The sequence below is a fragment of the Echeneis naucrates genome, chromosome 6 (assembly GCF_900963305.1).
Source record: "Echeneis naucrates chromosome 6, fEcheNa1.1, whole genome shotgun sequence".
NCBI lineage: Eukaryota > Metazoa > Chordata > Actinopteri > Carangiformes > Echeneidae > Echeneis > Echeneis naucrates.
The window spans coordinates 572,391-595,731 of NC_042516.1; the positions used below are offsets into that span (position 1 = coordinate 572,391).

Here is a 23,341-nt window from a genome sequence, read left to right on the forward strand (position 1 = left end):
GTTGCCAAGAACAGGGATGAATGGAGGGAGTTCAGCCTTACCTTTTGTGTCACAAGGGATGAGGATTTAAATCATCTCAACATAAACAGGAAATAGAAACAGAATCAATTTGAAGATTTGTTCTGACAAATGTCTGAACAAAGTGAAGCCATGGTGAAAAGTAAATGTGATTCAGTTCGTCAGATGAAAAAATTGTGAGAAGCAAAATCCAGCATTGACAAGACTGATACTCCTTATTTGTAAATATAGATGACCAGATGTGCCAGTGAAGCTATGAAACTGTCATAAACAGTAAATGTCAAGTGGATGAATGGATGAACAAATTGTGTATGTGTTGCATCAATCAGGGGTAAATATGGCACAGAAAGGATGTGTATATTTGAAGAGCAAAAACCAAGAACAGATTACAGTAAATCTTTTTAAAGATCAGAGCTCAGCTCTTTTCACTGTGCTGGGAAAGACCAACGTGACACAGAAAGTTCTCGAAACACAGCTTTAAAACTTTATCCACCGTTCACCAGAACCCTTCACAGTTTCCTTATCACTGCTCCCCATCAGATCTGCTGCTTGGAGAGCAGCCCAGGGTAGATTTTTCAGCCCCATTTAAAAAAAAAAAAAAAAAAAAAAAAAAAAAAAAAAAAAAAATCACCAAATCAGCACATCCTGACTCCATGCTATTGAAGGAGATTTATGAATCATCATTTTATTGACCTTTATGCTGCTCATTGACCAGTCTGTACATCACCCAGCCCGAGCTCAGTGTAACACATAGACACAAAAGCCTATTAGCACACAAACAAACAATAGCTTAAGACCGGTGTCAGTGGTAGTGCTGTGCTAACATTATCATAGAGTGGGATGTAAACCACGGTTCTAATCACGCTTGTTGGCTCTCTTGGCAGGAAAAATTATCCGTCTTGATTTGGAGCCAATTTCAAGAGCAGGACCAAACCAATAGGTACTCGCATAAACCTATAATTTTTTTTGCCCTTGTAATCCTTTTCTGTTTCAGAGTACCTGGAGGTGGTTTGAGTCAAAAATCACATCCTCCATTAGAGTTTTCCAATAAACCACTGAAACATATAGAGGTAAACTCCTTTCTGGTGAATAATAATATCAGTGCCCTTCCCTAGTATTCCATGCAGCAGCAGTCCCTACTTTTGAGAATACACTGTGTTTTACACTTTCAGTCTTTGGTGTTCGTCAAGTACCATTTCTGGCCTGGTGCTAAATAAGGGCCGTTGTACTAATTCTCCAAGTAGATCCTGGAAGTGGCGAAAACACTTGATGCTTTTCCTTTTTAATTGTACTATCCCCTTATCTTTTCTTGGGCCTCCTTCAAGTTTTGCCTGCCCAACCTCCGTGTCTTGGTGGGCTTAGATCTGAAACTGTAAAGTCTAAGAGATTAGTGGGAGGAAATTGGTTTTCCAGCCATTTCTTTACAATACTGATTAAATTCTACACAGTAATTGGCTATCCCTTGGTGATTTGGACAGGCCAAGGGTCGAGGTGTCCATTCTGTCTTCGCAGGTGAAATGGACTAGACTTATTTACACCAATGTTTTAATTTTGCTACAGATTCTAGTAAAATGTAATCTGTCACAGTTATTTAAAAGATCAGCTAAAATGTATGAGCTTCCTGGGTATTTCCACCATTTTCGCTTTCACATCTGTGGTCAGGAGCAGTGACAGTTAAGGTTCTGCCAGGTGGTTTGTTTGCTATCAGAAGTTCAGCAGACAAGTCTTCAGAAAAACAAATGAGGGTATGGGGGATGTATTTTTGGGGGGGGAGGTAGGATAGGATAAATACCCTGCAAAATGAAACGACAGCTGCTGGTGACACTATATTTGTATGAAACTATGATGATCATAAGGGTCATAAATCAGCACCCAACACTTCACTCCCATAAATGTTATTCATATTCACACACAACATCTCAGCAGTGTTGATGTTATGCTGGATGTACTGTAAAGAAAATGCACTACCCACTGGAAGTAGTTATCTACTACAATAACACACTTAGGTTAAAAGCAGTGAGCTACAATAGAAGCCAAGAGAAAGAAGTCAATTAAATTAAGTAATTTGCTTGTACTGAACTCACAAAGAGGGCAGTGGGGAAGCACAGTGGTTAGCGCTGTTGCCTCACAACAGTAAAGTTGTGAGTTTGGTTCCTGGCCTGGGGCCTTTTTGCGTGGCGTTTGCATGTTCTCCCCGTGCCTGCGTGGGTTTCCTCCTACAGTCCAAAGACATGCAGGTTTGGGTTAATTGGTGACTCAAAATTGTCTGTAGGTCTGAGTGTGAATGTTTATTTGTGTCTGTTTCTCTGTGTGTTGGCCCTGTGATGCACTGGTGACCTGCCCAGGGTGTACCCCGCCCTCACCCAGTGTGAGCTGAGATTGACTCCAGCACCCCTTGTGACCCAAAAACAGGTAAGCAATAGATGCAGTAGAAAACGGTAGAAACAGAGACAAAGTTTGTCACCAGCTTGCTTCAGGTGATGAACCAGAGCTAAAAGGAGTATGAATGCTGGACTGCCCAGAAAAACAACTCCAAATGCTGTTGTGTGCCTGCTAAATGTATATATAGTCCAACTGATTAGTCCTATCTACTTCATTAGGGGATAACAGGTCAACTGTGTTCATAGCGACTTGGCTTGCCCTGGGTCAAGAAGTCCTGTGATTTAAAATAGCCATTCACAAAATGGCGTTAACCACTAACGCAACTCTGGCTCAGCTGTGTGTTGCATGATCCACCTGAAACCGCAGACAGATATGCAGCCATTTAAGTAAGACACATTACTGTGCTGTTGGTTTGTGGTTCAAACCCTGGCTCTTCCTTTACCTCATTAAATATTGCAGATAGAATGACTGATCCTGTAGAGAGCATTACAGATCACACTATATAAAATCTACAGCACTACACAACGTTTGAGGCTAATATGTTAAATGTCTGACCCAACTATAAATGCTCTTTGCAAGGAAGCAGAAACTTACAAGAGATTTGATGAGTTGCAGAAGGGAAAACTGATTGCCCACATAAAAAAATCCATTTAAAGGTCCTAAATCCAGTTTCCCTTACTGGACAGATTCCGCAGTCAGTACATCCAACAAATTCTAAGTTTAATAAAATTAGTAATGCTTTCAAATTGGCAGAGAGAGAATTAAAACATGACTTGATTCAGTTGTTTACTTCTGAATAGTGATTGAATAAACTGTACTGCACTAGGACACAACAACAACAACAACAACAACATTTGTCTTCATCCATCATGAAAAAAAGCCTCAAGGAGTATATAAATAAGCCTCTTATTGGATAATCAACATTGGATATCAACATCAACTGTTCGCAAAAAAATTTGACAAAATTCTCATTTTTCATAGGAGAACATATAATAGAATCATCAATGGATAGGCATAGTGACAAATTGTGATTGGTTGTTTCAGGTTTGAGACTTGCTGGGGACTTAAGAGTAAAGACTTGCAGGAGATTTGCAGGTTAAGCTCTAAAGGCGAAGATTTGAAGACTTGAGTGTTAGGACCTAGTGCTGGGATGTGAAGGTTAAGATTTAGGACTTATTATTTATTTATCCTTTATTTTACTAGGCAGATCGCTTGAGATTTAAAAAAAAAAAAAAAATCTCTTTTCTGAGCAAGGCCTGGCCAAGAGGGCAGCAACAAGAAACAGAATTAAACTTTACACACAAAAAAAGGAAGAGACCGACGACGAGAGAGAGAGAGAGAGAGATTAAGACTTGAGGCTTCGCCCCTGAGGGTTAAGACTTGCTAGAGACTTGAGGGTTATCAAAATACTGAAATGGGAAGCAGATCTGTCTACTCAGATACTGTCTACTCAAGTAGCAATAGTGTGAGGAAAACACCAGCTGATAAAGACATGTCACAACACATGTCAGATGACACCTCTGAAGAAGACTGAAGGACAGTTAAAACATGTCAGGTAAAGAAAAATCTCCTTAAGCTCACTGTCAGAAAAAAAGAAACCTCACATAGATCTGTCCCTGCTCGCTCATTTCGACCTCTGGACCCAGATCTGCCAAATTACATTTAAAATGACGAAAAACTCAAATTTACAGCTGATCCAGTTCAAAGTATCTCACAGATCACACACAACTATGGACACAATGCATTCAGAACATGTCAGAGACCCATTTTTACACTCTCTGTCTGTCTTCTCCTGTGCAGCACTTCAGGCCAGTTGTAACACAGAAACTCTCCTCCATCATGGATGAGAGAGACCCCTAACTTTTGCCTTACTGGTGAGCTGACAACAACCAACTTACCTAACCATCTATCCCAATGTATCCCAATACACATCATGAGACAAAATGTCTGCTACCCGAAAAACAAATGACTTTACAAAAAAAAAAAAAAAGGCTGCATTCAGCAGCTTCCTAAACCGCAATCTGCAATTTGACCATGCCTGCTAGCATATGCCATCTCTACACATATATGTACCTTCCTTACCTGCCCTCTCCTTTCCCCCCAACCTTAATGTTCCACAGCTCATCCAGGCTCACTTATTCACTGTGCAGGGGAATGCTTCCTCGACAGGAATTGAAGAAGCACAGGAAAGGGGACACTGCCACTTGCAGTTAGTCATGGCATGGCTCAGGGGGCCCAATCCTCTGTGGTTGGGTGACACATGGGGCCGGTGGCCTTCCGGTGGCACTCCAGCATGCGCTTGCTTGGGTGGCTCAGTAGTGTTTGCCTTTACCCACCTGGCTGTTGCGTGCTGTGTGGTCGCAGTGGCTCTCTGGGTTTGGTGCCTCATATGCTCCTGCACACAGGGTGGTGGTGCTGGGGAGCCTGGGCCCTGGTGATGGTCTCACTCATATTTAGGGAAAGCTCACATGCATGTGTGGTTTCACTTGCCAGCTCGTGTTGGGTCACATGGCTGATTGTTGAATTCTGCCACAATTGGGCTGAGCTGTTCTCTCATTTCATCACTATGTATCCTATCTTTGAATCAGCTCCTCTTTTTGGACGCCTTCACCTTTCTGGACTCCCATTTCTCCAGAGATCTTCACAGAAACCCTCTGGACTCTCTTAATCCCGATTGAGGTGACAGGAAAAGCACAGCATCCTTCACTCCACTAGTTCCTACCAGCACCACCTGCTTCCCTTCCCCTGTCCATCCTTCTGCATCCCGTCTACCCCCTCTGGTATTCACTGTGGTGTAGCACTGCCCTCCCTGCCACACAAAGATCATTTAATTCAATAAAAGACCCACAAACTAGCTTCTAGGGAGGGCTGGTGATGGTTACATACACGCACTGAAATAACAGAACATTTAAATGACTAAAAGTGCATCAATCTCATGAAAAGTTGGCACACCCTGTGGTGTTAAACTATGAGGACAAATGTAGAGACACACACACACACACAAAGAGACAAAAAAAAGACTTTAGGGTTCACCCCTGTGGATTAACACTTGCTGGGGACATTAGGGTTAAGATTTGATAGAGACTCAACTTCCACCTCAATAAACTATTGAAATGAGGCTGTTCAGCTCTTATCAGACTCTGTGATTGGGCACTGCACTCAATCACAGCAACAGTCACAACAGGAAACAACAAGAATTTTAATTGTGAGCTCACAGCTCACAGTCAGACAACCAGCACAGAATGGTAACAGACTTTGGACTATGACAATATCTTCATGTACACACAGAAAATGAAGTCTTTTACTAGTACGCAACCTTTCTCTGGCTTTTATAAGTCTACCGTTGGGTTTGATTCTTTGGCTTATAGACATCCAGCTTTTTCATCAGACCCTTTTGTTGCAGCCTGAGGTGTATGTACCTTCCCAGTATACATGATTGAGAATTTTAGTTTCAGTCTGACACAACTATCAACAACGGGGTGTATGACAAAGGAGATATTCTGTTGTTTTTTTTGTGCAACACTGAATGTCAACATGAACAATATTTTTTGAACATCTGTAAGAAAACATTCTCTTATTTTAACACTCCACTAATGTCCAAATGTCAGTGGAGATGCTTATTTAGGCTGTGCATTTGCCATACACTTTGCATACACAGTTAAGAGCTGGTTGTGTAATTCATTAGGTTGTTGCATTGCTCTCAGCATTCAGCACAGTTCAGTGAAAAAATTGAACACTGAGTTAAATGTTGAGTTGAACGTTGGGAAGCTGCTCTACTGTTGAACCCACAGGAGTCTAAATTAAGATCCAACACCTTCAACAAAGAGAGGACACCACAAAACCTGCTAACACAGCCTTCTGACGTGTGTGTCTGTGTGTGTGCAGGACTTATTAATTCATACAGCCTTTATAGAGACAGGACATTTAATTATTAGATACCTGTCTGCTGACTCATGCTCACATTAACAACCTGTGTACACAACCTGCAGAATATGTGTACTCTCCATGTGCTTGTTTTATTAAACAAACTGTCACACAGAGAGGAATGAACTACCTATTTCTTTTCAGTGTTAAATTCAATATATAATTACATAATATAATAACCATTATGAAATTAATAGAGGAATCCAGACAAAGTTCTCATTTACAGATAAACCAGTCTTTATAACATCTCAAAAGTTTAATTATAGCTATTTTTGGAGTTTGAAATTGAAGCAACCTTGTGCCTGATCCATTGTTTAAGAGTACATATTCTATTCCATCTAGCCTGTCACCACTGGTTGACATGACACACGGCAGGCAAGCTAAAAACTAATTCAGTGATAACGCCAACACAATATTAGCTCTGATTAGAACCAAAAACTTGCAGAGGTCTGCTGAAGTAAGAGTAGATCTCTGACAGCTGTAGGACACCTGCAATTTTCTTCCATATGAATGCTTATCTCTCTCTCTCTCTCTCTCTGTGTGTGGAATGTTAATCATTGATAATAGTTTTTTTTTTTTTTTTTTTTTAATAATTTGTGAGTTTTTAGGCATGAGCAAAGAAAGGACAAGGAGGTACCGGGAAAGGTTAAACCAAGATGGAGCCAGGCGTGAGGAGATCCTTAATGAGAGAAGAAAGTAAATAAGTTGATAATAGGGAAAGAGAAATAGTGAAGCATTCCTTGAGATGTACACGTAGAAAATATATAATAGCTGTGTCGGCTCCATCAACAGATAAAGAAAAGAAAGCTAAAGGAGAAATTCAACCGAAAAATAAGTTGCCTCCCAAAACATAAGAGAGAACAGCTTCGTGAGGAGGAAGACAAAGTCAAAAAACTGGAAGAGGAAGACAGATCTGGCAGCCATTATGGACATAACTCCCCCATCACCTGAAGAACTCGATGTGTCCCATGAATATGATGTTGCCCTCAGTCCAGTCTATAGCTCTCCTGCTCATGCTTGTCAATCCAAGTTGAGAGCAAAAGTAAAGAAGCTGGAAAAAGAAAACATGAAGCTGAAAACAGCTTGATTGCATGAGAAAAGCCGATAGTGAAATGAGAGTTCAAAAGCAGCGCTTGAATAAAGCCAAGAAAACTGCTCGTCAATCTACCATCAGACCTCTGAAGAAAAGATGCGCTGCAGAAAAAAAAAACAAAAACAAAAAAAAAAAAACAGCACATAACTCAATTTCTGTCGAGGGATGAGAACAGCAGGCTTGGCAGGAAAAAAGGATACAGTACGGCAGAAAAACAAATTGCAGCGGCGGGTTCTAACCAAAACCTTATTTGAGCTCCACACCAAATACATCGAATGTCTTATCGACAGTTTGTCAGCTATAGTCCTAAGCATGTCACAGAGGCCAGAACTACAGACAGAAACACATGTGCATGCTACCAGCACAAGGACATGCCACTGCTGATGGACTGTTTTGTCTTTAAAGGCATGATTTCAACGAAGAGTCTGTCTAATCTTCTTTCAGACATTGCTTGTAACACAGAAGAACAACAGTGCATGTATAGGCAGTGCACCAAGTGTTTTTTATATGAAGTGTGGCACAACTCGCACAATCCTGATGAATTGGCTAGGCGGGAGCAGTGGCAGCGGGTGGATGTCACAGTGGGGGAAAAGATCTTCAAAAATTGGGTGAAGAAAAAGAACAAATATTTTAATGAGATTTTACATTTTGACTAAAGTTAAAATAAGATGCAAATGGAATCGTTTTACAAATGTACTTAAATTCTACTAAAAGTGTTCGTACAGTGTTTCATCTCGTCCTGTGGTGTGACGTAATTTCAAATACAATTAAATTACTTTTACTATGTTAACTAGCTTTCATTTTCACGTGCATTTGAAAACATTGCACAATTTAACTACTAAACGATGACTCAAGTAAAGAATAGAATTGAAAAAAGCTTAGACAAATAAACAAATGTGTAATTTTAATATTCATTCTTAAAGAATGCTTCTAGTTAAGTTAAAATATACCTTATTTGTATTTGAAATCAATAATACTTTCATATTTGAATTTTATGGCGTCATGTCACACCGTGGGACAATTTGTGTCTGCAGCTGTGAGAAAAATTTAAGATTATATAATGAGACAAAAAAATCTGCTAATTACTAGTAGTTAAAAAAAAAAAAAAAAACTAACTATTTGAACACTGGGAAATCATACAATTCTAAAGCAAACCAGAACTTTGTTTTAAAAATTGTGTTTCACCTTATTTGTCATCCACCCCTTTATTTTGTAAAATATGCATATTTGGAAAATGATATTGGTGATGATAATCAACAGGGCTGATAATCAGTTGGTTAACATCAACTGAAAATCAGTATCAGCCAATACTTTATTAAGGCAGATGTGGACTGAGTTAATCTGTCGCAAATGAATGATTCTATAAAATCCTTTTTAAATCAGCATTTAACAAGGAGGCTCCATTCACAGAGACATGACAATGTCATTTACTGGAGATAAATCCAGCCTTAATATAAATAAATGAGGAACACAAGCATGAAGGAAAGCCTCTTGTTTTTGGTAACAGCACTGAAATTTTTGAGACCCAACAATCAGTTGGGTCAGTATTGACTATGAACTGTCTGATAGATAAACAGTCAAAACAACTGCTGACTGTTCATGAAACAGCTATTGAATGTTATGTCTTCCACCGTCCTGTGTATTAGCCTCACAAACAGACCAATGAACCAACTCATTGTTTTACCATTATTAGGCTTAGTTAATACAACGCTAACCACACGTTATAATGACGTATTTAAATGTAGCTATTTTTAATTCAAAATGAAAAAAGGACTGATTTGTGTCAGGTTTGGAGCATCTAACCTTCAGTAGGTGGACTCTCTCCTCCGTCACTGCTCATGTAAAGCCTTTGGGTTGGTCATCTAAAAACCAAATGTGCTCCACAGTCCCTTTGGAGCAAAGAGCATCCTTTCATCACTGTGACTGACTCTATGGAAGTTTTACATAATCAATACTCAGGATCTGGTGAGGTCCCTGCCGGCCGTCTTACCTCCGAACATGTTTGGGGAGAGGTGAGCGGGTAAGGAGCCTATGAGCAGCCGGGGACCCTCCTGGCCTCTGCCCGCTGCCCCCTCGGGGCTGCTGCCCCCGGACTCCGGTGAGCTGTAGGTTCCACTGCTGTTAGGAATGTTGATGCTGGACTGAGGTCTGGTCCCGGAGCCTCCGGAGCCCCCCACAGACCTGGCCCTGGCTCCGAGGTGCTGGCTGGTGCTTGACGTCGCTCCGGAGGCTCCGGGCGCCCCGTAGCCGTGGTACCTGACGCCCCCGGCGGCGGTCCTGCTAACGTTGCTGCCGTTACTGCTGGACGTGCTGGAGGGTAGGTCCGAGCCGGAGTAGGCTCTGGTCCGACCGTTGGCAGCTGGATTAGCCGCTGGGCTGCTCTGCTTTGCCCCCATGTTCACCTTCACTGACTTGGCTTAGAAAAATGAGCCGCTGCGGGACAGCCAGATTTACGGCTGGAGCAGATGGCTGTGCGGGACACGTCCGCGGAGAGCTGGAGAGCAAAGCAAACTCCGCGCCGCTACCAGCCCGTCCGGAGAAACACAATGACAGCTAGCGAAAAGTTGACCCGGAAATCTGTGACGCGTTGGAAACTTTGCCGTCCGTCACCATTGTCCTCCGTCATGGATGTTCTGCAGGTAACGTCTGAGCCGCCGACGACCCGCTGAGCTCCGGCAGTCGTTCCCCCTCAGCGTCCGCTCCGCCATGACCCCAGAGCCGCACTAAGGAGCGAAGAGTCGGCCTCCTCACTGCTCCCTGCCCGCCGACACATTTCTCCTGCGGCGGACGCGATGAAGTACAAAGTCCTGCATAAAACCGTTTAATCAGCGGACGCAGGAAGAGCCGCTGTGTAGGTTATCTGTGGAGCGAGGTAAGGTCACAGGCGCTTCCGCTGGCACGTTTCAAAATAAAGCCATTGCGGGCATTTATTTTCCTCGCGGTTTAAGCGATTTTAACTCTCAATTTGAGAAAACGAAATAATCTTAACTCAGTTTTATAGATCAGCTTTAACTATTCTTTGGGATTGCTGTGTCTTAAATTAGGCTAACACTTGGGTGAAGTTAGGTATTCATTCATTCATGAGTTTGTTGACAGAAATGGATCAGTATTTCTGGTGTTGATCTGAAAGTTTTCTTCACTCACTTTGGGCTTTGATACCAATCAGGGTATTTGAGTCGGATCATTTTTACCCCTTCACCCCAGTTCACCATTTCATAATGGCTACTTCCTGCAGAATAAAGCTCCATGTATTGAAGATTAGCGTGGGTCGTGGCCAGGCTCCAGACATGGACCTAATAGCAAAACTTTGGGATGTGGTACAACAGGAACGTCAGCATGAAGAACATTTCTACATAGAATACAGAAACATATACATACAGAAATACTGCTGGTGAAAACTGGATTTTTGGGTTTCTTCAAATCTCTTCCATTTTCAAATATCACCTCCTACAGCTGTCTGTTGTCCACCTCTGCAACCTTGTATGATTGCAGCAGTCCCAGCTGACACAGGGTAGAAATAGGGTTCACCCTGGACAGGTCTCCAGTATATCGCAGGGCGTACATGCAGAGATGAACAGCTCACACTAACACCTGCAGGCAATTTGGAGTCAACAATTAACCCAAACCATGAATTAATGTGCTTGGACTGTGGATGGGAGCATGAGTAGCCCACACAAGCACAGCAGGAACATTAAAACTTCACACATAAAGGTCTCACATTTTTAAACCCAGACACTTGAAGTAACAGTGCAAAGGACTGCATCACTGTGAAGCCCTCCAGTTCTACATGCAGTGACAAATTAATGAAACTTGGGTAGTTTCTGCTGCACTATAACAACATTTTCAAAAGTAAATGACCTTCCTGGCCACTTGCTGACAAATCAAGGTCAAGCTAATTCATTAAATCTGCTGCTTTTCCCAAACGGCTCCCATCTTGTGTTTAGCAAGATTAATTTCAACCACACAACAGTTTAAATGCACACTTTGTTCGAGACTACATTTTAATTTATGGAAAGAATTCAAGCCCTTAAGTATCTAAGTAGATCTCCCCATGTTGGAAAGTAGGACCTATCCCTAGTGCAAGCTCATGTTTATTTTGAAATCCACAGGAAATCTTTTTGGTCTGATGGTTCTTATGTATGGAAACTTGATACTTTGTGAACTACCATGTCAGATGATGTCAGCAGCAGCGCGTCAACGTCAACAACATCCAGAGAGTCATGTCTTCCTGTGAACTTCTCATTCATATGAAACAAGGACATGGGAGATTGAAGAGGGGACTCAGTGAGTGCAGTTTAGTCATTCAATCATCATTATAGTCTGAAATGCAAAATGATTGCCTATGGGGTCTGCACTTGACTGTCAAAGAAACCCTTTTCTTGATTTAAGATGATTTTTTTTATTTTATGATTTCATTACTTATGATTTCATTACTTAATTTAACATACACATAGATTTCAGCCAAAATAAAATTTTCACAGTAAAATATTTAAAGATGTTAGTTGATTGTTGTGGTTGCTTAGAAAATATATCATGGCCTTTCTTTGCTTCCATACATGGCTGTTTAACTAATAAGATTATTTTCTGCTTGTGTTACAAGAATAAAAGAGGTTCTCTATTATATAGACAATCCTGCCAAAATCCTGCACTGCTGTCAAAACTCGTGCATAAACATTTATTTTTCTTTCTGCAAAGGAGAGTGGAAACCTGATATGGCGTTTAGTTTTTATTCAATACTTACAGAAGTTACAATGAAAATAGTTCCCAGGTGCAAGCAGCAGAAATGGATGACATGCTGTGACACTCCATGGACTATCCACTTAATTAAAAAAAAAAAGTACACCAGACAGTCTACAGTAGGTTATGTTTATAGGAAACACAAACAGACAGCAGGCCCCCTGTTAGAAAGTACTGTTTGTGTAAAGTTAGTCAGCAGGAAACTCCAGACTTCTCGTCAACAGCAGCGCTCACAGAGCCAGTGTGTCAGGTGAGTGGTTTTCTCACCCTCCACCATGTTAATCCTTCTGACCTCCTCCGTCTGGAAATAGCTTGGGTTATCTGCTGATCGATGCCACCTGTGTAATGAAGGGGGGGATATGGCAGCTCAACAGCCACCGGGCAGACCCACTATTACATCAGCCATAGTGGCCTCGGCTCTGGTGTTCAGTCAAGGACTGGTCGTGCATCTTCTCCTTGTGCCTGCGTGGGTTCCTTCTAGGTTCTCCAGCATTCTTACAGTCCAAACACATGCAGGTTCACAGCCCTCCGCCACAAGTGGGATTGGTACCAAACTCAGACTCTAGCACATTTTTCTGTAGACTGGTCTAATGAACATAATCAGGACCACAATGCTAAAAAAATAAAATACATTGAAAAAAAATCAATAAATGAAAAAGGATGATGCAGCTGACAGAACCACTGGATATAAACAGAGCGTTGCTGACCTCTGCTGGCGAATTGAAGAAACCACTGCTTACAATAGTATGTGGATCCGTTTCAGGGTCGCCAATCCCACTTCACATTGGGTGAGGATGGGGTACACCCTGTATAGGTCACCAGTCCATCACAGGGCCAACACACAGAGACAGACAGAGACCAACAAACACCCTGGACAGGCTGACAGTCCCATTTAGCAATCATCATGGTGCTGGGCTCACATATTTCTTTCCTAATCGAACTTGAACAAAAATAAAGCTACAAGTAACAATCACCAGATTTTGTTAACCGTGTCTACACAGACGAGGCAGTATGTTCCGATCTAAACTTCAGCTTTCTTTAAAAAAAAAATGCTGATTAAAAAAAGGTGGGCAAAAAAAATGTTGAGTGTGACTCCAGATCCAGGTCCTCTGTAACAGATCCAGCCTGAGGAACAAGTATCGGACATGAAGAAAACCAACTAAAGCACACATCCTTCAGGCTGTGGTAGCCGGTAATCACACGGTCAACACTAAAGACACCAGAAAACTAAACACTCTACTGTTCCTCATCAGTGATAGATCAAGTGACAGAGAGGTATTTCCTAAAGGGTGCTTGTCTCAAATGTGCAAATGTACCTGTTTATCTCCTTTGTTCCTCTGGATGGCAGTGGTGCTTTAAAAAAGTCAGCCTTTCAGAGACAAAAGGGGAATGACCGTGAACAATACCCTCTACTTGCATATCTGTCCATGCCAAAGTGTTGCACCAGACCAACTGGTGATAAGTGATTTTATCCAGCTCTTTACACAGCTGGAGGTCAATACAGATATATCAGGCTGTGATTCAGACAGGATGAGCCTTTGTATTGTGTAGCTCTTAGGTTCACGGTGGCAGTGTGTGTATTTAATTTTTGTTTTCTTAAAGCATGAGTTAAACTCAACACAAACTGTCTGCACAGCACTTCCTATGTGATATAAATTTTTACTCATTTTCTTGTTTCAACACACCGTCACCTCACATTAATTGGAAAGTATGCACTGCAATAAACCAGTGTTGGACAGAGTGTAACGGCACCATATTTGACCTTTCTTCACTGTTTTATTTGAAGTGCGGATAATCATAAGAAGATATAGTCATGGTTTTTAGAGCCAAAGACCATCTGAGTGAAGTTTTACATCTCATCTCTCTGGCTTTTCTGACACAGGAGAGGCTTTGATCCTTTCTTCTGAGGGAGGTGAAGAGACCTGTAATGGGCAGCAACGAGTCCAGACCTGAATCCCACAGAGGACCTGTGGAGAGATTTCCAAACAGTAGTTTGAAGAAGTCACCATTTAAGTCTGAAAGACCTTGAGTGGTTTGCAAAAGAAGAGTGGTCCAAACTCCCAGTAGAGAGGAGTGAGAAACGAAGTCATGGCTACAGGAAGACATTCATTTCACTTATCCGTTCTAAAGGATGTGCTACACGTACTTGTGTTTCTTCTGGTCCAGTGAGTGATTGTTTTGCCCCAATTTGGTTCATATCCAGCATGATGATGAGAAACTACCTGCACATCTGGATCATTTCTGTCACAAATCTGTTAGTGACTTCTCAAGTGTATATGGGGGCTCCAGCTCACTCATCCCAGTGCTCGGTTTAGTCAATGTGTCTTTGACAACACCTTGAGAGGTGACTGTGTGTGTGTCTGTGCTCTGAGACATTACAGCAGGAGTACATCGATGCTGATCAGAGCAGAGCCAGAAAGTACCTATGTTTACTGCAGAGACATTTGACCCCGGTCTGAAAGCTGATGGATGCTTTTTACATTGCCAGCCAGAGCGGGTCTTTCAACCAATGGAAAGAGGCTTTACAAATCACTTTAGCATCTTCCAGCTCATCAATTGGATTTTCTGGCCCAGGGTTATATTGAGTCAAGCCTGTTTCCAGCTGCAGCCAACTGCTCTGTTTTGACCAACACTGTGGAGAATTTAGCCGCTTTTTTCAGGAGCTGCGAGAGAACAAAACAGAAGTTATAGGGGGGTAGATACTGGAGTACTGAAAGTCTGCTGCATGTGTTAATGAGACACTGTTTGCCAACACATTCATCACAACAGTTGTACAGGGTGATAGTGGGCCCATGTTGTTACACCAGCGGCAAGAGGACCAAAAATATGTGGTGGTGACTCTGACTGTGAAGAAAGTTGTTTGCTGTACTCTCACACCTTTAGGGGTGATGAAGTTTAGATGGAGTGACCAGTGAGTGACCTCATTATACACCAGCTTTGCCTCCATGGGCTCTGACTGCTGCTCTGCATTCCAGACAAAAACTTGAAAAGAAGAAAAATGCACTTAATTAATTGCCTGACATATTTTCCAACCCGACATCCAGCTAATTTAGTGGGAGATGTCAATCAGGTGGATTAGGCTTGTTTTTCTGTTAGCCCTGTGCTGACAGTGGAAAAATGATTAAAAGGGGAGATTATGTGACAGCAAATTTGTGTTGATATCATTAAACTTTCATCATGGACTTGGTTTAAAGCTCTAAATTGCTTATTAACTCGGCTTTTTGTGGCTGCTTGCCTATCAACACTTCAAATGAAGCAGATATCAGAGCAACCCCCCCCGCCACATTCTCTGCTCTAATGCTACTGTGGAAACATCCTTTGCACCACTAGGAGAAAAATATGGATGTACAGCCTCAGATTTCCTCCCATTTCACCTCAAATTGAAGTCAACCAAGGACAGCAGGGGTTAACAATGGCAATGAAACAACATGAGGTTGCTGTGGTTGTATATTTGTTCGGTAATATTCTTCAGAAATGACCTTTGGTTATTGATTATTTTGTATGTCTTTGTGCTCAGATGGGAAAGAGTTATGTTAATGCCTTTATAAAATCCACGTCTAATTCTGTTCGAGTAAAAGATTAGTGGAAATTGAAGTGAAGCTTTATTTACCGCAGCACATGTTAAGCTGTTTAACAAAGCCTGATTAACCATATGAAGCTGGGAGGAAAAATTACCTTTGTCTTTACTGACGTTTTTATGGTTGAGTTGTCAAAGTTAATCCATTGAGCAATAGTTTATGGTGCGACTGAAAAGCTGAGGGCACATACTGCATGGCCACAAATACTGCTCCACTTCCTGTCAAATTATGCTGTCATCAAAAGGCATAGTTCAACTGAAGACTTTGTAATGATTTGGTTAATATGGCCTAGTAAAAGTAAGAATATACTGGTTAGAGCACTTTATAAACTATCTTTCGCCTTTTGATATGTTACTCTCTTTTTTGATACACCCTCAAAGTAGGCTGATCAGGATGATAATGTAATCAGGTGCATTTTTCTCACATTCAACATCAGTGTTACCAGTAAGTCTAGTAACATCTATTCAATCACTCATCTTCTACCACCTATCTGTTTTTGGGTCACCAGTTCATCACAGGGCCAACACACACAGACAGACAACCACTCAGACAATTTAGAGTCAGCAGTTAACCCAAGCATAATGTCTTTGGACGGTGGGAGGAAACCGGAGTACCCGGAAGAAACCCACGCAAACACGGGGAGAACATGCAAATGCCGCACAGAAAGGACTCAGACCAAGGAACTGAACCCGTGACCTTGTCATGGTGGGGCAACAGCACTAACCACTACACTGTATTTTATTGATCTATCTTTCAGTTTTTGTTCACACTGCAATGGTCCAAAGATTGAAGCGACCCATTGATTTGTGCGATGCTGCTTTGAAGCCTCCAGTTGTAATTTTCTGTGGGCCATCTTGGTTTTTTTTGAACACAGGAGAAGATGAAGCTAAGGATGACTGGATTTGACCTCCACTCTTCTCTATCCTGATTGTGTGATAAAGTGTGTCAATAACACAGTAGCCACAGCCCCTAATCCATACTCTGCTTTATGGTCCCATCTATTTTCCTCTAAATGGGACTATCATTTAAAAGTGAACATCATTTTGTGTTGAAGATTTGAAACTAGAAACCAAACTCATTAGGAGAATATTTATTGAACTAATAAATGAAGTGACTTAGCCTTCAATATAATCTGACTTCTTTTTGTCCCCCGATGATCTTTAGATAGAATGAAAGTTTAAGGCTTCAGTATGGGCAGGATTGCAGAAGAGGGGACCAATAGGTGAAATGCTGCCACCAATGGATGTGGAGCAACCAGTGACAGAAGCATTTCATTCTGTATTAATCTTACAGACTATCTTTATTTCAACTAGCAGATAGAAATAGTTGGAGACTTTCCCCTGCACTAATCTTGGTGTGGCAAGGTAAGTTACAACAGTCAGTAATTTAAGGCCCTTTGGTTGGAATAATGTACAGTGTGTATTTCCAAGGACAGATTACAGGTGGTCTGAGCTGCTACACCGACAGACAGTAAACACCTTCTATTTCCATTTGTGTAATCCCAGTTTGGCTGAGTTGCAATTAGCTGTGCCTGCTTTGTGTGGGAACAGCCAGTGTGTGGGGAGTGGAACCTCCAGGCCACATCACACTACACCATGGGAACATCACTGTGCTTTGTTAGGTCTGTCAACACATCGTGTCATAATTTACTTAAGACAAGAGAGCTTTAGTACTGGGCCTAACACACACACACACAAACACACACTGAGGGGTAGATCCTCAGAATATTTACAGACACTATACAACTGTGCTTGAGCATAAGGAATCGCAACAAAGCGCTTTTGTTATGCAGTGGCCCAGTGGCCTACACAACATCACAACTTGCCTCATCGCTTGTGTAATAGTATGAATCTGAGGAGGATATCAAGGATTTGATTGAGGCTGGAACTGGAACTGAAACTGGAGCTGACCTAGTGAAACAGATTAAACTGTTACTACTATTACTTCACTCAGCTTTTAGCCATTACTGCTACCATTTCTGTTACTGTGAATATATATTTCAGCTATGTCTGAAACAAGTCTCCTCCCACCATCTGTAGTGCCTCCCAACCTGTGGCCCAGGGTCTATTGGTAGATCAAGTGGGTATTGCAAATGGGCTGTTAAATATTTTTAGGTTGATCTAAAACATAAACAGATAAAAATATATAAATAATATTGTATACCTGTCTATACTAAAAGATCACATCACACATGGAAAAACCTGAAGAATCACAATATAAAGCCTATTAATAGCTGGAAGATTTAACTAGCGACAAATGAATTCCTTTGTTTTCAGTTCAGTCATGTATGAGAATGTATTGCTGACCAAAGTTGGACCCAGGACACCAACATTTTTGAGATTTTGTTGGGTGACTTCACATCTGGCTGAGAGCAGCTAGAGGAAGTGATATCATTCAAGTGAACTGTGTGGTTCAGTTATTTGGGCTGAATGACGTAAAGGTGGTGAGGTGGACTGGACACAGATTAAGTGAAGTGCTGTGAATTTGTGGTGCAAAGGTGAAAATGGACAGAAGACACGCGATATAGGACGTGATCTTGTAACTGTAAGATAACCTGTTAACTAGCAGCAACTAATTTTGCAAGATTTGATTTGATTTGATTGGATCTTTTTATTTCAAGCTTAAAAACAGATAGTGATATCAATATGAAACAAGTAAAAAAAAAAAAAAAACAGAAAAAGAAAATATGCATACCTAAATAATATACCTAACAAACAATTAGGACAGCTCGAAAAGGAGTAGGAAGAAGTCAAAAAACGTTATAATCCTAACCCCTATTTTTTTTTTTCTAGTTATACAATTATAACAATACAATATAATTTGGTAACCCATGCTTGTCAACATATGATAGCAGAGATGTGGTTGTTATTAGCTTTTGTCATTCGTCTTCTGTTTCACCTGTTAAGTCCAATTGAATCAGATTGTGGTTTGTTTTCCTTCTGTTATTCATGCTACTCACAGTAACTAGACCAAGACCTGTCAGACAGAGATTTGAATTGCCAGGGGAAAATTAACTCTAACCCTCTTCTTGTTGGGTTTTCCCACTCACTCCCTCACATCTATCACATGCAATGGATGAAGTCCAGGTAGAGTTTCATCCCTCCCAATATCAAGGAAGTGTTTCCAGGGACACATACAAAATATATATGCGAATGAAGAAAAACATAGACCATCGTTAAGCGTTAATTTCCTAAAAATGCACCAGTAGCAGGGTATCAGCAGGTTATCATGCTATATCTCAACGTGCTGAATGTGCAGTTACTGAATCTGAGGCAAAGTTTAAAAACTAAAGCAACGATAACGCTAAACCTTACCCTAGCCCTGCAAAAAGGTCATTTCTCTCATCAGAAGCCCATATGTGAAGGTGCTTGAGGCCTATCTGGGCATGTGCCTGATCTTTCATCTGCTTTAAATGGGCCACCCAAGCGAAAAAGTAGACCTGACTTCATACTGATCCTCAACAGCAGAGAGGATATGATGTCACTGGCAGGCAACCAATGAAACAAACCATTATATAGCTTAAAGCCACAGATTTTAATGTGGAGTTACACATGACAACTTTAAAGATTCATTTGATCTGTAGATGTGGTTAACATGGTCTGGATAAGATGAGATATCACATATGGGCTTCTGATAATCACGTCCTGACAGGGCTTCAACACACTGAGCAGGCAGTAAAAGTACCTGTTATGTGTTCAATGTTAGTGATCAGTGGGAAAAAAAGCGAGCAGTGCTTTCCCTGCAACAGGAACTCCCTGTCTCCCCGTACCGTCTCATTTGCATGCATAGATGGCATAGTATTAGCATAGTAATGGTGGAAAAAAAGCACAGGAGATATTTGGCAGCTGATACTCAGGGCCCAATTACAAGCGTTCCCCTGCATTCTCCTTTACTCAGGGGCTTTCTCATCTCACAGCCCTCTGCTCTGCTCTGCTCGGCACAGTGGGCCTATCTTCAAACTGTCAGCCTGTTTAGAGCTGGAGATTGCTCTGTGTGTGTATGTGTGAGAGAAAGAGAGGGAGAGAGAGAGAGGAAACACACCGGGTCTGTACTAATGAGGACAGGGACAGAGACAGCTCGAATCCTCTCTGCTGCCTCACCCCAGCAGCTCTTCCTGCAGGATGGAGGAATGTAAATAACCTTTCCATATTCTGACTGAGTGGGCAGGCTGCAGTTCTGGAGGGTGTTCTAGAAAGAGAGAAGGCTGACTTCAGGTAATCAGCTAATCAGCTGATTAATTTGGGCCGGCCGCACAACAAATCAGTGTTGCAGCAAATAGCTTGAACGCTTCTGATATTTCAGGTTTTACTTTTTTTAAATAGAGGAAATGGGAGCGAATGTAAGCATAAGGCTGCAAAATATAAAAACAGTAAATGGGTCTGAACGCTTCTATGTGCAGACTGATTTTTAATGCACTGTGATGTCACCCATTGGTTCGTTGACTGCTTTTTTTTTTTAAAGCCTGGGATCATAAACCCATTAGGAGTGAGAAGTAGGACAATTTTTCCATAGAATTCATTGCACTCTTACAAATCCAATTATTTTGCAACCAGTGGAGACACTTCCTGATGGTCATTAGAAAGAATGCAAGTTCAATGCTCTTTATAAACCCAGAGTCTTGGTCCACTTTTACATACAGCCTCTGGTGCACATACATTTGAAATAACAAGACTAAAAAATGAAGGATGTATTTTCCTGCCCAGATTGTTGGACAGTATTGCAGCTGCAATAACAAGAAACAAAGGGGACAGCACAAACAGTCAGATTTTACAAAATCAGCTCTGTCAACTGTGTGTTTGGCTAAGTTGAAATCCTGAAATCCAGAAGTGGGAAATGCACATATTACATGTCTAATTGATTCAGCACCAGAAAAATCGGCAGGGAAAGAGACTGAGGGGTGAATTAATGATGCAACGGTCTGTTTAATGTTACAGGTGTGCCCAAACAACTGGAACAGCCAAACTGCCTCCTGCACTAAGCTGTTCACCATTCAGACTATTAAGTCATCAGTTCTGCCTGGATTTTCGTTTTGTTACTTGGAAGAAGGTCAGACAGCTAAAGTCATGGAAGCATTGGCTTTGGTTAGATTTAGGAAAAGGTTAGACTGGTGTCCAGGTTCCTTGTCTCATTCTTCAGAGGCTGCATTTGAAGACCGAACTGTCCCATTTTGACATGTGTCATATGTGGTCAACAAATGTGTCCCCCTCCTCCTGGGGAATGAAAGATCCAGCCGGAGGTTTGTGTGTGGGCTGACCTATCCCAGTATTCATTGCATGCCAGTAATTAAAATGGTATGGCAGCTACTACTACAAACAGAGAGCCTGAGGATTACATAGTTTGAGATAATTAGGTTTTGAAGGGTTAAAAAAATCTGTCATGTGTTGCCAAGGTTGCTACCAGGGGTGGAAACACTTGATGACAGAAAGCAAAAGTAAAGACATGGATAATAGAAATGTAAAATCCCTGTTGCATAGAACAATGCAATTAGAAAATGAACTCCTCAACTCTCACATTATTTAAATTTTGATTCAGTACAGGCCTCATCTCAAACGAGACTGTACTAAGTCAATGTGAGCAACTAACTAAGTTTGATACGACAAAAACAAACAAACAAACAAACAAAAACAGCCCTCCATCACATCTTCATCAGAGGAATAGGAACACTTGGAACCTGCTGTGCATGTCTCTGGTTGTCAGAGATGAAGGTATGGCTACATGAGAAGGACCCAGACCAGCAGGGTGGTCTCTTTCAACATACAGTTGCACTGTGGGGTAAATTACAATCATCTCTTCTGTGCCAAGTCACATGCAGCATCTTCTCCATCTCCATTTGAACAACAAGAACAGCCCCTGCGGCCCCAGCAAGAAGAGGAATGATTGAGCCACCTGGGATCTGAGTGAAGAACAGAGAGAGAAGCTCCTACAGGAGCACAGGTCAATATCAAAACAGACACTGCTCCTATTTACACACCATCACCCTCAGGCAACATCAAACTGACCCAGAAAGCAAAAGCTGGAATGAAAGGCAAAAAAACAAAAACAAACAAACAGAAGAAAACAGCAAAATGCAACAACGTATTGAGTAGTGTTCAGACTTAGAGCTCCATTTTAATGAGTCTGGGAACGAGTGTGGGCTCATGGCACAATTCATTTTCACAATTTTTATGACCAGAGGGTCCAGAGCAGCCCCAGCTTAGAACGAAGTGAAATAAAGAGCTACTCACCTCTCCAGGTCTGCGTTAAAGAATGTTTGTTTTGACAACGATACTAGCTAACAATCCTGTTGACTGAGAGATAGAGAGTGATCTGTATAAATGAACTTATGCACATTATGTTTAAATGGCTGCAACCTCTTTCAGCCATGCGAGGAGCCCAGCTTAAGATGACTGCATTCTCGCTCACATACAGCCCATAGGAGTGCCTCCTGAAAGAGTGCAACATGGTTATAATAATAAACAAATTGTATGTGCCAACAGTGGCATGCCGCTGCGTTTACCGTAATCATGATCATAGCTAGGTTATGGTTACATAGTTAGGTTTAGGAAAGATGGTGATTTGGGTTAAAACAAGCACTTCCTTGTTAGACAGTCCTTGTTGTCATGGTCACAATAACAAAACTGGATAGCCAAAAACAACAGCAACAATTTAAATTGCTACTTCCACATGGGAATTGAGCACCACTGTCCTGTGCCATGTCCCTGTGTTTCGTTGACCCGTCCATCTACCATAACCTCCTCCTGACGTGGATTTCAAAACAAAGTCACTAAACCTTTCCACTTGTTCCTGTCATTATTCCTATTTACACTTAGTGTCGCTTAGCAACAAAACTATGAGCTCATCATAACCTTCTGTCAGGGTCATAAGCTTAGTTAGAGTAGACTCTACTTTGATTACAGCATAATATCTGAAAAACTAATACCTCATCAGCCTCAGCTGTACTCTGTATGGTATGGTAAGCCAATGCAAGCATGCTGACATTCTGTTATCAACTGGTTGGAGAGAGCTACAGAATTTGTTTACAGCCTTACAACCAGTTATTAATGAACTCCCTCCTATTTCCACAAAATATGCCACACTGTTGGTCTAAGCGTCTTTTTAAATCATGTATGATGATTAGCATAGTAATCACTATTGCTGTTTTGCACTAACATGTTAGCAGTGACACCATAGACACAGACATATATGGATGAAACAATCATTGTGGCATCTACATTCTTCCACAGTAAATCTGTCTATGACTCTAACTGTTTACAATGCTCTGCTGAAAAAACAGCCTAAATAGCTGAAAATGTGGCTGTGCATGGTGTTTCATCTTAAGACGAGGCATCAGGGTGTTTCACAGCTGGCAACACACACACACACATAAAGAAAGCTCCAGAAAAAAACATGAAAGTAGCTAAAATATTGAACAATGATGATGATCGATTCTGTACTTATTCAGTTTTGATGTTTGAAATAGAATAAAAAGGAAGATATCTAAATGTTGTTGTACGTGTTTATGCCAAGGCACATTATGTCAAATGTAAATTCTCCAGCTTGGCCTGTCCTCAAGGCTCTCTGGGATTCAGTGTTGTATTCTTATCCTAAAATCTTCTGCGTTCAAACTAAG

General features: G+C 41.4%; 1 protein-coding gene across 6 annotated transcripts in view; it reads right to left on the bottom strand.

Moving 5' to 3' along the window:
* Window positions 1-10,269, bottom strand: part of znrf2b (zinc and ring finger 2b) — a 23,888-nt gene extending 13,619 nt beyond the window's left edge. For all 6 annotated transcript variants that reach the window (XR_003840844.1, XR_003840842.1, XR_003840843.1 and 3 more), the window contains exon 1: window positions 9,408-10,269. Coding sequence is in view for 2 of the 6 variants with exons in the window: in XM_029503724.1 (XP_029359584.1) it covers window positions 9,408-9,813 (406 nt within the window). In the remaining 4 variants the exon portion in view is untranslated. The remainder of the gene's footprint in view (window positions 1-9,407) is intronic.
* Window positions 10,270-23,341: the final 13,072 nt, after the last annotated feature.